This window comes from Pleuronectes platessa, chromosome 22 (genome assembly GCF_947347685.1).
Source record: "Pleuronectes platessa chromosome 22, fPlePla1.1, whole genome shotgun sequence".
Classification (NCBI taxonomy): Eukaryota; Metazoa; Chordata; class Actinopteri; order Pleuronectiformes; family Pleuronectidae; genus Pleuronectes; species Pleuronectes platessa.
The window spans coordinates 17808594-17824293 of record NC_070647.1 but is presented as its reverse complement, the minus strand read 5'-3'; the positions used below and the strand labels follow the sequence as shown (position 1 = coordinate 17824293).

Here is a 15700-nt window from a genome sequence, read left to right as displayed (position 1 = left end):
TTTATAGAAGTTGTTTTATCATAAGACTAAATGAATTGCTCTTTATGTATGTTATCAAAGAATATAAAACTAGTAGATTTCATGACTAAACCTGCAAACACGACCCACATCAGTTGACAGCTTTACAGCACAAGTGTAATTAAAACTTCAAATAAAGTTTACACAACAACACTACAAGAAACAGGCTTTTATTTTGCAAAAACAAGATGAACAGAGCTCAAAAAGACAACAATTCAAACTGTGTGTGTGTGTGTGAGTGTGTTAAGTTGATGGCTGTAACTCGTAGCCCAGCGGGTCGAGTCCTCTGTCCAACAGAGAGAGAGACGACTCCCTCAGCTTCTGCAGGAACCTCCTCAGCTCCTCTTTGGAGAAAACCTGCATTACAGAAGAGAAACAGAATAAGCAGAGATTTTTTCAGTATTTTAGTTTGAAAAAACATTAAATCTAATATTGATCTATTTACACAGCCTGTGTTTGTTTTTCTTATGCATCTATGGTCTTTACCTGGTACAGACGGTGCTGGTCAGACGAGATGATGTCAGCTAGACGCAGCGCCTCCTGGTGTCTGGTGGAGTTCTGCAGCACGCTGAGCAGCAGGAAGCTGAGACGAGGGAGACACAGAGAACGCAACACCACCATCTGGTGACTGCGCTCCGAGTCCTGCTCCGAATCCTGAAAACACACAACCAAAATAAGCTAGAAGGATTTTTCAAGAACAACCTAAAGATCAGAGATAGTTTGTAAAGTTTTCTAAATGAACAATTCATAGATCCTATTTGTAAACAGTTACCTGTCTGTTGTCAACCATCCATCCTCCATCGACGAACAGCAGCACATTGTAGATTCTTTCTTTCACGTCTTCAGTCAGGACGTCCAGGCGACAGGACCAGGAGGAGAAAGACGACTGGAAGAAACAAAATGACAAATGATGTGGATCCTGAATCAAGAGCATTTAATTGGATGAGCATTTTCACACTGATCATGGAGGGTTTGTTTAAAAGTAACAGTCTATAGAATGTGTGTGTACCTGGTACTCCTTCTCTCTCATCTCATTGGCGACCGTCTCTGTGAATTTGGCCTCTGGCACTGGTGCCGGCTTCTGGGGGGCGGAGCTGCTGTGAGTGAACCAGTCAGTGAACGCCTCATGAGCTTCCTGTGAGACGATAAGAAGATCAAGATCAGATCAATCAACCTTATTGATCAATCAATATTAAATCATAGATACGTCCAAATCAGACTTGATATTTAAACATTAACCGGAGACCCAAAACCCACCAGGTAGGCTCTGATACACAAGTGTTCTCTGATGGCGTTCTCGTCCTCGGCCGGTAAGGTGGCCTGACCGATGCCCGCCCACTGGGAACAGATCTCCTTCATCGAGTCCTCGGGAACTTTAGAGAACACGGCCTTCGCTGCATCGTGTTTCTGCAAAGCTGAGAGAGAGACAGAGAAGAAATGCATCATGGTCCTCACTGGATTTTCATGTTCACAATAAAAACTGACTGTTGAAATGTACAATAATAGAATTGTCCTTTGTCAGTTATTGGATAAATAAATAACACATAAAACAAAAATAAGTACCCAGAAACTTCCTCATGATGGCGTTGGACTGTTTTAGGGCTTCGGCTCGATGGGCGGGGTCAAACAGCAGCCAATCGATGACTTCGATTTTCCTTTGGTCCTCCTATCAAATCACAGTAGCAACATAACTCAACTCGTTCTGATAGCACCTGCTTTAGTTTGAGTCTCGACAAACTGTTTTTAGTTGGTTTAGATGTAAGTTGTTTAATTTTCTTTACTTTTCATTCATGCATCTATACAAACGTTGTTTTGTACAGTTAGATCTTTTCCTCTGTACCTTTGTAGTTGCCGTCTCCAGCGTCTGGTTGTGATGTGTAAACACTGTGTCGTCTCTCTCCCTCACAGTTTCCACCACCAGCTTAGTGATGGCAGCGACGTCCAGGCCTACAAACACAATCGTTCAGTTTACTCTCAGTGTTAATGTTGGTTTTCTGACCTCAGTGTTTAAGTTTCAGTTTTTCCTTCTCACCTGCTTCAGTGGCGAGCTCCAGACAGCGGGGGCGGAGCTCCGCCTGGGTGACGGTCTCCAGGAAGGCGGCGTAGTGAACTGTGCCGAGCTCGGCCGGGAGCTGGCCGACGTAACTCGCCACAAGGTCGTTCTGCTGATCCTGAATCAGAAGGGAAACGTACGCCTTCAACACGTCCACACACAGCTCCTCCTAAGAGAGAGAGAGGGGGGGGGGGGGGGGGGACGACAACATCAACATGATGAATCTCAAACTATACATCAAGTGAATTAATAAGAGCCCCCTCTGCTGGACCACAAGACAAACTGTATTTTTTTACCTTCAGTGCCAAACCCAGAGAGCGAAAGAACAGCAGGAGGTGAGACATGAACCGCAGCAGGTGGGAGGGGAGGGGCTTAGAGGACTTCAGCCAATCAGAAAACTCCTCCAACAGACCTGAGAGAGACACCAAGAGGTTGAGAGTCATGTTTTATCTTCATGATCCAAGGAGTAGATGAGGAGGATGGGGGGGGCGGGGGGGTTACCGTCCAGGTCTCCCAGGATGGCAAACTTCTGGATGACGTGATAATGCTCTCCCGTCTCCTCCAACACCCGCTGCACACACAAACAACAAGCAGCTGGGATTATTCTCCATCTAGTCATGTGACGTCAACATTCACATCGAGTCTGTTTGAGAGATTCACCTTCGATTCGGAGGCTTGAAGCTCCTCAAACACCTTTTCCATCGTCCAGCTGAGGAAAAGCACAGAAACATTACTCACAATGAAGGTGTTCCAATGAAAAACAGCCACAGTGACACATGAAATATGGTAATATGTGTATTATATTCAGGCTAATATGGTATTTTTGTGTGTGTGTACGTGCTCGTGTGGGTCATACTTCGCCTCCAGGTATTCTCGCGGCAGTGACTCCACTTCCTGGTGGGCCATACCCGATGACATCAGATCCTTCTCCACCAGCGAGTCGACCATCACTCTGAAGTACGCCCACACGCAGTCCTCCCATGACTCACACACTGCCAGGAGCTGACACACACACAAACACAAACACAAACGATCAACACCTGGATCTCTACACACCAATTCGCAGGCTGATTATTTAAATTGTATTATTGCAACCTATGAACATATGAATTTACCGGTTTGAGGTTTCCACTCAGGCTGGCGTAGATCGCTCTCTCATATCTGTTTAACTGCTCCTGAAATCCACAAAGCAGGTTTAACATTGTGAGATGTCCTGAGACTGTTATCATGACCGGACCGGGATCAGCTCTCCAGTGGGTGTTTGTCTTACCTCCCCAGCCATTCTCCAGCAGCAAGCCTTCCAGATTCCTCTCTGAGGGTTTCCTTCCACAGGCTGCAGCTCGATGCTGCCTGCAGACGAGGGAGGAACAGACGGAGAGTGAGAAGTCTTCAGAGCCGCAGTGAGGAGGAAGTGACGAGTATGAATTACATCAATAATTTAGTCTTTCGTAAGATTTTACCTGAGTTCATGTTGGGATCGTGGTAAAGTTTCCATCCTTCCAGAGTTGCTGCTCTCCAGGCCTGACCACAGCGTTTACACAATCTCTGAGCCTGAACACACACACAGACACACAACATACCTTTAAATAAAGTATGGACCAAACATAGTGTTGTCTCTCTCTCTCTCCCTGTCTGAATGTCTCTTCACCTCCTCCGTCATCCCTGCTCTGATCAGGGTGAACAGATTCTTCAGCAGCCGGGCGTCGTCCTCTCTGTCCAGATCAGCCAGGGGGCGCTGCTGCCGGAGAGGAGCATCTGGGTCCTGGACACAAAAAACACACTTATTATTTGTGTATCTAGTAACACTAGAAATAAGGATGCGTGTTTTGTCGTGGCAACAGGCCTCACCAGCTCAGTGACCAGAGGAACCGTGAAAGCAGCGCCGCTCTTCCTCCTCGTCTTCAGCGCATGAAGAGTGTTCTCCCTGAGAGAGACAGACACACACTTAACAGAGGCACTCCCAGGATCCCACTTGTTATAAACACACGATTCTAGACGATAAAGCGACAGACGTGAACTCACCAGCAGACATTTTTCGCGTAATATTCTATATTATCAGAAAAATCTCCGATCTGATCCTTGGCAATGCACTCGAGCCAATCGACAACAAGCTGCAACACAGTTACCAGACAGTGAGTGAAGAGCAGTGAGTCGGGTTTGCTTCCTGCTTGTGTGTGTGCGGTTGTTACCTGACTCTGTCGAATGACGGCATCTCGCTGAAAGAGCTGCTCCACCACAACCTTCTCACTCTCACTGGGAACCTGCAAACACAAAGACGCAAGCAGAATTAGATCTGGACCAGTCTCTACAAGTCTGTGTTTTGTGTTTCTGTGTATTCGTCAAGGCTGAGGATTAATGTGTGTGTGTGTGTGTTTTGTTTTGAAAGACACCAAAAGGAAAATTAGTTTGTGTCGACACTGTTACTTACAGCGTCCGACATGGTGATGTCATTTTCCAGAGTCAACTGGACCCGGTCCCTGCAGAGAGAGAGAGGTGATCGATGAGAGACAAGCAGACAGACAGATAACGGACGGATGCACAGACAGTCCTTCAGCACGACAGTTACCTGTAGAGTGAGGTGATGAGTCTCCAGGAGCTGCTCTCCTGCAGCAGCAGCCAGCGGACTCCGGCTGTTTTACTGTTCTGACCTGCTCTGAGGACCACGGACTGCAGCACGTCCACCTTGAACATGGTGGGCGACGGAAAGAGAGTAACTTCGCTGCAGCAGTCATAGTAATTCAGGGTTAGAATTCAAACGACTATAATAAACTCCTGCAGTTGATCTGCTTTACTTTCACACCACAAACAGATTAGATAAGCACACACACAAAACCTACTTTTTCCTGGCAGAGTGTCTGATAATCCTCCAACAGCTCAAACACGGCAGAGGAAGAGTGTTTCAGGAAAGATGCAAGGAACTCTGGGAAAAGACTGGCAGCCGCTGAAAAGATGAAAAACAGCAGCATTAAGACACAAAAGTATTTTAAACTAACAATGCTGAGTAACGGGGGTGCGATTGTTTGACTCACCGGCTTCTCCTGGGTCGTCCTCCTTTAGCAGGGCTGAGCTGAGGTTGCCGATGTCCTCTGTGAAGAAGCTGGTGTTCTCCAGACCCGTAAGAGGGGACGTGAACATGCTGTGGGTCCAGTCGCTGTCATCCAGATTCTAGATACATATACACACACCATCAGTAATCATGGATTATTGTGACGCTATGCTAGTGAGTGTTTTAGTCCCTCTATAGAGGATCCAGTGTTTTTGTGTCCTACCTGACTGCCGATAGTGTTTCTGGGCGTATGTGTGTATCGAGGAGTTCGACCCCCTGGAGCCAAAATGGAGGAAACATCTGGAACCCTGGGAGTTACTGAGACAGATGAGATCCAAATGAGAGGAATGATATAAGTTAGACAATCGTCGGCGTGAAATCAGGCTTAAAAGCGGCAGTGTCTGTTTTGTACCAGTCTGTCTGAACAGGGAAGCAGGAGTGTTCCGCACGGAGCGAGCCGGTGTTACCGCGGAAAAGACCGGGCTGCCACCGCCGGGTGACGGGACTGAGAACAACAGTTAAGGAAACAACAACACTGACAAATCGGACATTATGGATAAATACTAGTGATAGAGCAGCATTTGTTTTAACTAAAACCAGGACCAGAGCCAGGTCTGCCTGACGCCGGGCCCACCAGTAACACATGGGAGGATACAGGCCACCTTCTTCCTTCTCCTGCGGGCAGCGACCGTCACCTCGTCATCTCGCACCACAGGAGACGGTAGCTCACTCTGACCCCTGAAGCAAAACACAACACAAACATACTATCACTGACACGACCCAAGAAGGAACCAATGAGTTGTTGGTGCAGCTCCAGATCCGGGAGCAGATCCATTCACTTTCTTTACATTGCAACAAAGGGCCGACGTGATGAGGGGACTGATTTAGTAAATAATAATGCAAATACATTACAGTTTAATCAATTTCATTAAACCTTCATGACCAGTTCATTTCAGGACTCTTGTATTAAAACTATTTCAGTCTGAGGCAGCTAATGAATAAGAGTTTAAACCACTTTAATATTAACAGGAGACACTTTACTGCACTAAGTACTTCTTCCTGACATTTACTACGTTACTATGTGATAAAAATGAGTGTATTTACAGGGTGGTATTAGTACTTTTACTGCAGTACTACCGAGTAAACGAATGTCAACATTAGCCTGTTAGCACCATTAGAGTGTTAGCATCGTTAGCCTCAGCTAGCTCAGTGCACTCACAGAGCAGCGGGCTAAACAACCAGCTGACGTGGAGACGCGCGTTTGAGGAACAGAAATAATAATAAAGAGACTTAAAGGTTATGACGTGTTTAAAGATGTGAGAGAGTGAAAGTTACCAGTTCATGTTAGCGAGCTGTCAACTCCCGCTTCACGAGGTTCAACCGCGGCGTCTTCTTCGTGGGCCTTACCCCTCTTCTTCGTTTGTTTGACTTTGGGGCAGATTGGATGCGTGGATGCGCACTGCTGCCCCCTGTGGCTCATTTTAACATTGGATTTTTACTTTTACTGGTTCGGTTCTAACGTTTTGTAAATATAGATTCATCAAGACTTAATTTTAGAGTTTTTAAGCAATAATAAAAAGTTACCATTGTGAATAAATAGTCAAGCCAAACTTGATTTGTATTTATAAAACAGCCTGAGTTGTTTTAAGCAGGCTTAAAATACATAAACAACTTATATTTGTAATCAGAAGGCAGAAAAAGACAGTGTCACGTGTTTTTTTGTCATTTTTACATCTCAATTTGGATTTTATTCTCATCTTGTGGTTTTTTACAGTCACTTTATAGTAATTTACATTACCATACATGTTATCACTCTTTTTCTATACATCTAATTGTAGTTGTCTTACATCTCTGGATAGTAAAATGTTGCATCTTTTATAAATGTTTAATTCACAAGGAAAAATTACTGAAAACAGAAAAGAAAGAAAGTGATATGAATTATAAAAGTTGTACGATCTAGTGAAAGGCTGTAGTAAAGTTTTAAGTTTTCTTTCAAAGATTTTTTACAGAACTTAAGCCTCTTGGTCTTTTCCACAACTTTATTTACAAAAGGTGCATCTCCCATTTTATTTCGGCTGTTGTTGGTTCATGAAAAATAACACATGATATGAAATAATGACATAATAATAATAATAACATGTCATTTACATGTTTACTGTAAATCTGTCACAGTTCATTATGTCCACAGTGCAGTGTCGGTGCTCCTCCAGCAGGGGCGCTGCACCTGTGACCCTCGCACCAGTACAGTAAACACACCGATGCTCCGCTAGCATCGTTAGTTCTTCGTTAACCCGCTGGATTAACGTATCTGTGGGACTTTATAACAACTAAACTAACTGGAAGAGGTAAGTTAGTAATGGTTCAACTTAACCGGGGTAAAGTTTGATGCGGTAACCACAGCCGGAGCGCGTGTTGGCAGGTGGCTAGCATCGTGCTAGCAGGCCGCGGAGCCTCGGGGTTTCCTGGCTGAGCGACGGATTCACGGATTCACGTAGAACGAGATGATTTAAAACGTTTCATTAAAGCCGTGATAACTTGAACCGGTCGCTGTTTAGCTTTTCACCACAGCTCGGTTCTCGTTTCAGTGTTAGTTTGTTTATTTTCTAACGTTTCAAAGAGGAAGGGAAGTTTCGGTTAGCAGCCAGCGGCTAATGCTAATGGTTGTAAACACGCAGAGTTTGCACGTAGCGAGAGGTGATGGTGTCATTACACGTTTTCGTGCATATGTTTGGTTAATCAACACTAAAACGTGCACGTGGCTGTTTTTATCGTGATAACACACTAATTAGTATTTAGAGAAACGACAGCTGCCACGTGTAAATCAGAAGAAATGTGCAAACACAACTCAGTGTGCAACAGCAACAATTCACCCTTATTTTAATGTTTAAAAGTGTGTTAGTGAACTCATTTGTGTGACATGCAGTTGTTGTGTCCTGGTTCTGCAGAGGTTCTGTGTTTGTGTGTGTGAGTGAGTGATGCTGTCTGTGACGCTGTCTGTGATGTTGTCTGTGAGCTGGGACATGTCCGGGCATATTTCCTCTGCACGCGTGTTGTTAGGGGAACAGCTGACTCATGGCGTGTGTCAGCTGCTGGTGGACTGTCCGGACACATCAACCCACTGTTCCCAGCAAGGGTAACATGTGTGGGCAGGTTTCCAGTATCGAGTGCTGCAGCTAATGAGGCTTTCATCGTTAATTATTCATTATTCGATTAATTGTTAACATCATATGTACCTGAAAACTTTTTATTTTATTAATTAATTTCACTATAATGTCAATACATTACATTTGAGAAGCTTAAACAAGACAATATTTGTATTTTCATTACTTTTTAATGATTCAAATCATTATTATTGAGAAAAATTCAAATGCAAGTAGTTTCAGATATTATTTATATGAACACTTCTTTCATCTTATCTTGTTATCAACTTTAATCTAAATATTCATAGTTTTATTAGAACATAGTTTCAGTTTTGTTTTTACTCTTCAGACCTGTCATTAATCTTATCAGGTGACCTTGGGTGTTATGATGAGTTTCTGCTGCTGTTGAAGTTGTAAAGCCTCTTTCATTTGATGTGATAATAATAATCCAAGATAAACTCAAACAAAATGATTTTATAATATTCTAATCATCCATTTGATTAGATTACTGCTGCAAATAACATTGTCATTAGTGATTAAACCTTTGATTAGTTTCTTGATTAATCTATTCATGTTTTTATATGAAATGTTGACCTCTGACCTCTATACATTCCCCCGAAGCCTACGAAAATTGATATGTTTTTTTTTTGTGCCATCTGTTCAAAAGCCTAAATTATTTCGTTTAATATTAGATGAGACCAAAAAGGCAGCGGAAGATCTGTTTGAGAAGCTTTGACAAGCAAAATGTAAATATTATTATATTTAGAAAAGTATTTCCCTTTTTTAAATTATACATTAAAAGCCAATTTGTGATTTTGACTCATGCAGGCTACAAAAACATTACATTATGTACAAGTACAAATAATTTGAGGAGGAAGGTGGAAAATTGAGTTTCATTAGATCCCTAAATATAGTTTATATATGAAAATGATGCCAGACTGAATTTGCATCCTCTTCCACTTGATTTCCCAGTGAACCAGTAGACTGGGACTGGGGATACAAGCTCAGGCCACTGTCATGTTAATGTTGGATCCCTGATGACCCTGGTCACCACTGGTTACCCGGATCACCACTGGTTAGCCTGGTTAAGGTTAGCCTGGTTAGCATGTTCCTCTGAGGGATGAGTCATCCTGGACTAGTCTCAGCATGTCTACTCCGAGCTGTGAGTGAATCAGCTGGTACAGTCAGTTAGAACATGAACATACAACACACGCTGCTGCAGCTGACTCAGCCCTGATAGGCCCTGAATGGCCCTGATAGGCCCCAGTCAGACTAGACCAGGCCACTGGGGCTGGTCTAGTCCTGACATGTCTGAGCTGCTTTATAAGAGGCTGCAGCTTGGCTCCGCTCTCACTGCACTTTATCTGCTCTACTTGCACAGGATGGACAGCTGCTGACACTACCCCACCCCCCCCCCCCCCCCCCTCTGTATATACAGGTAAGACTTTCCTTCACATCTAATTAACATGCTGTTTATATTCTCAGTTATTCATCTAACAATTTGATCAGTAAAGTTTCTTACATCTGCCAAATGGTTAGTTTTTATTTTCTACTGTAAAACTATTAAGACAATTTTTGGGAAAACTGAAATCAAATATTTAAAGTAACTTTCAATGACCAACTGATGCATAAAATCCCCACTAATAATAAAACATATCATTACCTGAGTATCTGAATAAGTTTTAATATAAGTGTTGAAGCTGTCGGAGGATTTCACCTGTAGAGTTAAAGAAACTCTCGGGTTACAGAAGGATAAACTGACAGCTGATCAGGTGTCAGTTTGTTTTGCTCAGGTGATGGATTGAGTCTCATCTTGTTTAAACACCTTCAGTCCACACAGCAGAAATCCCAGTTACTGAGCCAGTCACAGTTTTTTCTAAAAGATAATAAAGTGTTGATGTGAGGAGCTGCAGCCTCCTCCCACTGACCAATCACATGCAGCTATTCAGAAATCAGACATAAAGGTCCATCAGTTCCTGCTGATATTTCACTGGGTCACAACAATCAATATCATCAATAATCAATGTCTCAGATGATAAGACTTCTCATCCATCAACCGCTGATCTAAACTTGTCTTATAATAACTTGTATCTTGATCATTTACTTGATAAATGTTAATCTGGATCTGTGTTTATGTGCAGGAACGTTCAGCTTCACTATGTCAGCTGTCAGTGAGCTCAGCACCGACACCAGTGACGACAACAAACTGGTGAGAGCTGACTCCTTCACTGACTGTTCACTCCTCACTGGCTCATTTCCTGTGACTTAACACTTTCCTGTGTGTGTATTTGTTGTGTGTGTGTGTGTGTGTGTTTAGGTCAGACCAAAAGTCGAGTTCCGCTCTTTGCTGCAACACGCAGGAGCCACGAAAGATGTTTTCACCATGAAGGAGGTAAAACATGTCTCCTATTCTAGAACTGAGAGGGAGAAACTGTAGTTGTAGTGAAACCAGCTTCTTAAGATTCGTTCTGACTCATTACACATGAACAGGTTTAGAACTACTTCTGTGTAATGATGGGAAAGAACAACTGAAGCCTTTTTGAAAGCCTCATTTATCCTGTGATGTCCTTCCTGCAGGTGATGTTCTACCTGGGTCAGTACATCATCCAGAACCAGCTGTATGACCAGAAGCAGCAGCACATCGTCCACTGCTCCCATGATGCACTGGGGCGCGTGCTGGGAGTCGACAGCTTCTCCGTGAAAGAGCCACGGTGAGAAAAGAAGAGAGATGAAGGTTTATTCTTTAGATTCTGTTTCTCAGTTAAAGAAAATGTCTCTGTGAGGTAATAACACATGATCATGTTTCAGAGTTCTGTTTGCAATGATCACCAAGAACCTGTTGGCTGTGAAGAGCCAAGGTACGTCTTCATCTTCTTCACCTTCATCAGGCCTGAAAACATCACATCTGTGAAATGATTGATTTGCACTTGTGTAATGATAAATAAACTGTCATGTATTAATATTCTGTATTTCTCTCTGTTTCTCAGATTCGCCCCCGAGCGAGAACGAACCAAACGGCAACAGTCCGACAGGCAGAGGGACAGAGGTGAGACACACAGCTGGTTACACACATTATCATAACTCACAGCCTGCGTGAAGCTTCTGACAGATTATAGCTTCTTTAATAATAATCACAACACAAAGATTTCCATTTTCCATCTTACTGTTGATGCTGAATTTATGAGAAACCAATAAAACATGTAGCAGAGGGTTCTTCTGGAGTTTTATGAAGTCGGAGAACGAGTTTGGTTACAAGTTCTAAATCAACATGTGTTTGTGTCACCAGGAGGCGGAACCAGAAAGCCGCTCTTCATCACCAGACAGGAGGAAGAGGAAAAGGAGGAAGAGGAGGAGAAGGAGGAGCGGCAGGAGTAATGAACCAGGTGAGTGACTCCTGAGGCAACACCACCTCCTTGGTGCTCACACACGTCATGTGACCTAACGCTGCCACCACCTTGTTCTCCTCAGGCCCCTCCCACAGTGCAGAGGAGGATGAAGACGAGGAGGAGTCAGAGGGGGAGGAGGAAGAAGAGGGGGCGAAGAGGAGGAGGTCAGACAGCTTCTCCCTCACCTTCGATGACAGCTTGTCCTGGTGTGTGATTGGTGGACTGGGAGGCAGGCGGGACCGACACAGCAGCCAATCATCAGAATCGCACAGCACAGTGAGTATCACACACAGACACACACACAGGCTTTGTGTGTAGAGTTGTTGTATAGGTTTCTAACACTGACTGTGTGTTTGTGTTTAGTCTGGGAGGTCAGAGGTCACGGTTCCAGCCTCAGACTCAGAAAGCGACAACTTCAGCGTTGAGTTCGAGGTCGAGTCGGCAGATTCAGACGACTACAACGAAGACGACGCTTCTCTGTCGGCCGACGACCAGGTGAACATCCGGCTACACACGGCACGGCGGCCATTAATGAGTTGTGATGCAGTTAATGTCTCGAACACCTGGAAATCCATTGGTCACAATTCAAACCATAACCCCGCCCCCGTCCTGTGTGTGTCTGTCCAGGTGTACGAGGTCACCATCTTTGAGAAAGAAGACGAAGACTCCTTCGATGAAGACACAGAAATCACTGAAGCTGTGAGTCTTCACACAAACACACACACATGAAACACACACACTTTGTTATGTCCGTCTCACAGTGTGTGTGTTTTTTCTCTCAGGATTACTGGCGCTGTGTGAAGTGCGACGAGTTGAACCCCCCCCTCCCTAGAAACTGCTTCCGCTGTTGGTCGATGCGACACGATTGGCTCCCCGATGAGTCCCTCAACGCTGCTAACTCCTCCCCCTCCAGTCCGAAAGCTCTGCCCAAAAAGCCAACCGACCAATCAGAAGCCAAAGAACCTTCAGGTACCTCTGAGTTTCAGGTCACATGGTCCATCAGTAGTTTGTAGAGGGTCAATTCTACATAACAACATTATTATGGTTTTATTTAGACGTATTATATTTGTCAGTGATTTTGATTAAACAGACAAATCATGAAGTTGAGTTTGTTTTAGTTTTAGAAAGAAAATGGATTTAACCTTTGTTGGATTTTGTCTCCTGAAGGTTCTGATGTGGAGGAAAACGAAGGAGTCGATGTTCCCGACGGGAAACGGGCGAAAACTCCTCTTCTGTCACAGTGTCTCTCCGACTACACCTCCTCTGCTACCTCCTCCCAGGAACTCATCTCCTCCTCCCAGCCCTCCTCCTCCTACTCCTCCTCCCTGGACTCCCAGGAGCTTCTTCAGTCGTCCCTCACTTCCTCACCTGCACCTCCTCCTGGTCCCGCGGTCCCGGAGCTGGAGCGCAGCGTGTCGGAGGAGTGGCGTCTGCCCGAGTCGTGTCTCGACCCGTGTCTCATCTGTCAGTCCCGGCCCAAGAACGGCTGCATCGTCCACGGGCGAACGGGACACCTGATGTCCTGCTACGTCTGCGCCAGGAAGCTGAAGAAGAGGAACAAGCTGTGTCCCGTCTGCAGGCTGCCCATCCAGTCGGTGGTCCTCACCTACCTCAGCTGAAACCCCCCCCCCCCCGGTCCTCGCCAACATCAGCTGAGACTCATCCTCTTTCCTCAGCCACCAACTCTATCCTCACCTCCCTCTATGCTCTATTCCACCGACCCTGTCCTCACCCTTGGCTGAGACTCCCACCATGTCTCACCCCCTCTGTCCTCACCCTCTTCACATTTAGGCCTTTGACACTACAGACACTTAGAGACACGTATGTTGAGGTGTAGCTTTCATCACATGTTCAGTCTTCACTTAGACAGTTATTCATCAACTATTTGTGATAATCGATAGGTTCTCTTCATCATATATGACTTTAAACAACATATATGATCTGACGCTTGGTGAAATAAAACAAAAACATCCAGATATGACCTCTTGGGCTTTGGTAAATTTAACACCAGAATAATTCCCTCTTTAATTTCCTGATCTTCTGAATCTTTAGTGCGATCTCTTCTTCCATTTATTTAATGATGTAAATGTCAGATTTTCAGTCACATCATAAACATTCTGATTAGTTTAACACGTTGGAAAACACAACCTAGAACTTTATGGTTTCTTCTAAGTTCAGGTTCCACGTCATAAAGTTCCTTTAGTAGAAAAGAACAAGTCGATGCAACACACGAGGAAACAAAGATCTTAACAAATCATCTTCACACGTCTGGTTTGGTCTGAAGAACTTTAAAACCCAAAGAAGAATTTCCATTCACAGAATATTGAAATGATTGATTTCATTGTTTTTAATTTTTCTTTCAAAGACGACACACAGATTTCACTTAATTTCACATTTTAAGGACACTTATCGGCAGATTAATCAAAGATAAAAAAAATCTAATCTAGAGTATTTATTTGGAAAGGTAACTATATCTTTACATTTTGGAACAATTGTTTAAACAGTTCCTAGATATTTAAAATAATCGAAAGTAAGAGGAGGAACTGGTGCATTTACTGGAAACAATTTTCAGAATGTAATGAATTAATATCATTACTTTATTTATTGCAGTAGGAGGATGTACCTTCTTTATACTAACAGAGTTTTAGTACATTCGTCTCAAAACTCGTCTTTTTAAAAATACACAAACAACATGATTTCCTTCTCTTTCATCTGCTTGTGTCCTGATCCCTCGTTGTCACTCGCCTCAGCTGATCCCTCGTTGTCACTCTCCTCAGCTGATCCCTCGTTGTCACTCGCCTAAACTGATCTCTCGTTGTCACTCGCCTCAGCTTATCCCTCGTTGTCGCTCTCCTCAGCTGATCCCTCGTTGTCACTCGCTTAAACTGATCCCTCGTTGTCGCTCGCCTCAGCTGATCCCTCGTTGTCGCTCGCCTCAGCTGATCCCTCGTTGTCACTCGCCTCAGCTGATCCCTCGTTGTCACTCGTTGTCACTCGCTTAAACTGATCCCTCGTTGTCACTCGCCTCAGCTGATCACTCTGACGCTTTAAACAAACTCTCCCAAATGATCCTTCTTACACAGTCAGCTCGATGTCAGGTTCGATTCCCTGGCGAGTGGAACCTGCTTTGTTGCTGTATCTGATTTGTTTCTTAAACATGTTATTTTACTGGTCTATAATTCCCTGGAAAAGAATTCTGTCGTTTCATAGAAAATCGTATTTATTTACTGTCCAGTTATTGTAAATTTTCCTCCAGAGACAGAAAATTGGACAAAAACTTCTCTAGTTTACAGCTGCATTTATTTTTCTATATAAATTACAACTGCATGGTTCTTTCCGGGGAACTTTATTGTAAATAATTAGCAAATTATTTTTTAAGATTATGCACCAGTGAAATAAATGTCATCTTCTCATTGTAAGTTTCCTGGAAAGACCTTTAATATTTTCCTGAGAGGAAAACTTCATTTGACTTCTTCACAGATTCATAACTTTAGAATGTGAAACTTTATTCTGTTGTTTATTATTGTGCTGTCCCGGCTGCGCACTGACTCTTAAAGCCGCTGGTAACCATCACTGCACCAGTTCAATCGTTCTTTCCAGGAAACTTGAAACATGAGGAAAGATGTGGCTCCATTATAAAAAGTGTTGATAACATCCTTGATATTTATTTGTGTATTTAAGATGCTTGGAAGTTTATTTTAACAGACACTTTTCTATGAGCTCTTTGAATAATAAGATGAATCTAGTGAGATGTATAATTTGTGTGAACTGAATAAATTTTAACTGGTCTTATCACGAGTCGGTTTTCTGTTAATTTCTTCTTAAAAATTAAACTAAGTCTCAAACATTCATGAATCAGTGATGAACAATAGAATGAACCTTAAGATATTAATATGTAAAGTATTAATGACTCGTCTTACTTTTAAATATTCTCTATTTACTACTGAAGTGTCTACAAGTGTAGTTCCTCATTAGGAACACAGGGGGGCAGTGTGGTCATGCTTTTATGTCTACATATTTTATTACCTACATCATAATCAGAGAGAGACTGATGAAT

The 15700-nt window shown here is 43.4% G+C and overlaps 2 protein-coding genes and 1 pseudogene across 2 annotated transcripts; 1 reads left to right on the top strand and 2 right to left on the bottom strand.

Annotated features, from left to right (window-relative positions):
* Positions 1 to 172: 172 nt before the first annotated feature.
* nup107 (nucleoporin 107) lies at positions 173 to 6546 on the bottom strand. Its single transcript, XM_053415245.1, has 27 exons — positions 6453 to 6546; positions 5773 to 5855; positions 5530 to 5622; positions 5341 to 5435; positions 5101 to 5236; positions 4909 to 5012; positions 4638 to 4753; positions 4500 to 4548; positions 4261 to 4332; positions 4094 to 4182; positions 3920 to 3995; positions 3720 to 3833; positions 3532 to 3622; positions 3342 to 3421; positions 3187 to 3246; positions 2928 to 3073; positions 2732 to 2780; positions 2573 to 2642; positions 2368 to 2483; positions 2051 to 2240; positions 1859 to 1965; positions 1582 to 1684; positions 1276 to 1433; positions 1028 to 1153; positions 791 to 904; positions 505 to 672; positions 173 to 375 (listed from the first exon to the last, which is right to left on the bottom strand). The coding sequence occupies exons 1-27, from the start codon at positions 6458 to 6460 to the stop codon at positions 262 to 264; spliced, it is 2727 nt and encodes a 908-aa protein (XP_053271220.1). The 5' UTR covers positions 6461 to 6546; the 3' UTR covers positions 173 to 261.
* A 775-nt stretch (positions 6547 to 7321) lies between these two features.
* Positions 7322 to 13802, top strand: mdm2 (MDM2 proto-oncogene). The gene is made up of 13 exons (XM_053415235.1): positions 7322 to 7462; positions 9639 to 9695; positions 10399 to 10466; positions 10575 to 10649; positions 10835 to 10968; positions 11066 to 11115; positions 11245 to 11303; positions 11544 to 11640; positions 11726 to 11919; positions 12007 to 12138; positions 12271 to 12342; positions 12426 to 12612; positions 12811 to 13802. Exons 3-13 carry the CDS (start codon positions 10416 to 10418, stop codon positions 13260 to 13262), a joined length of 1503 nt encoding a protein of 500 aa, XP_053271210.1. The 5' UTR covers positions 7322 to 7462; positions 9639 to 9695; positions 10399 to 10415; the 3' UTR covers positions 13263 to 13802.
* A 721-nt stretch (positions 13803 to 14523) lies between these two features.
* LOC128429214 (plexin-B2-like) overlaps positions 14524 to 15700 on the bottom strand; it is an 88049-nt pseudogene continuing 86872 nt past the window's right edge.

Coding starts and splice junctions, on each gene's coding strand:
- nup107 (XM_053415245.1), bottom strand. Junction 4,333..4,499: donor ACATCACCATGTCGGACGCT/GTAAGTAACAGT, acceptor TTGTGTTTGCAG/GTTCCCAGTGAGAGTGAGAA. Junction 1,154..1,275: donor TGTGTATCAGAGCCTACCTG/GTGGGTTTTGGG, acceptor ATCGTCTCACAG/GAAGCTCATGAGGCGTTCAC.
- mdm2 (XM_053415235.1), top strand. CDS start 10,416: ATGTCAGCTGTCAGTGAGCTCAGCACCGACACCAGTGACGACAACAAA. Junction 11,641..11,725: donor CGGCAGGAGTAATGAACCAG/GTGAGTGACTCC, acceptor TGTTCTCCTCAG/GCCCCTCCCACAGTGCAGAG. Junction 12,613..12,810: donor AGAAGCCAAAGAACCTTCAG/GTACCTCTGAGT, acceptor TGTCTCCTGAAG/GTTCTGATGTGGAGGAAAAC.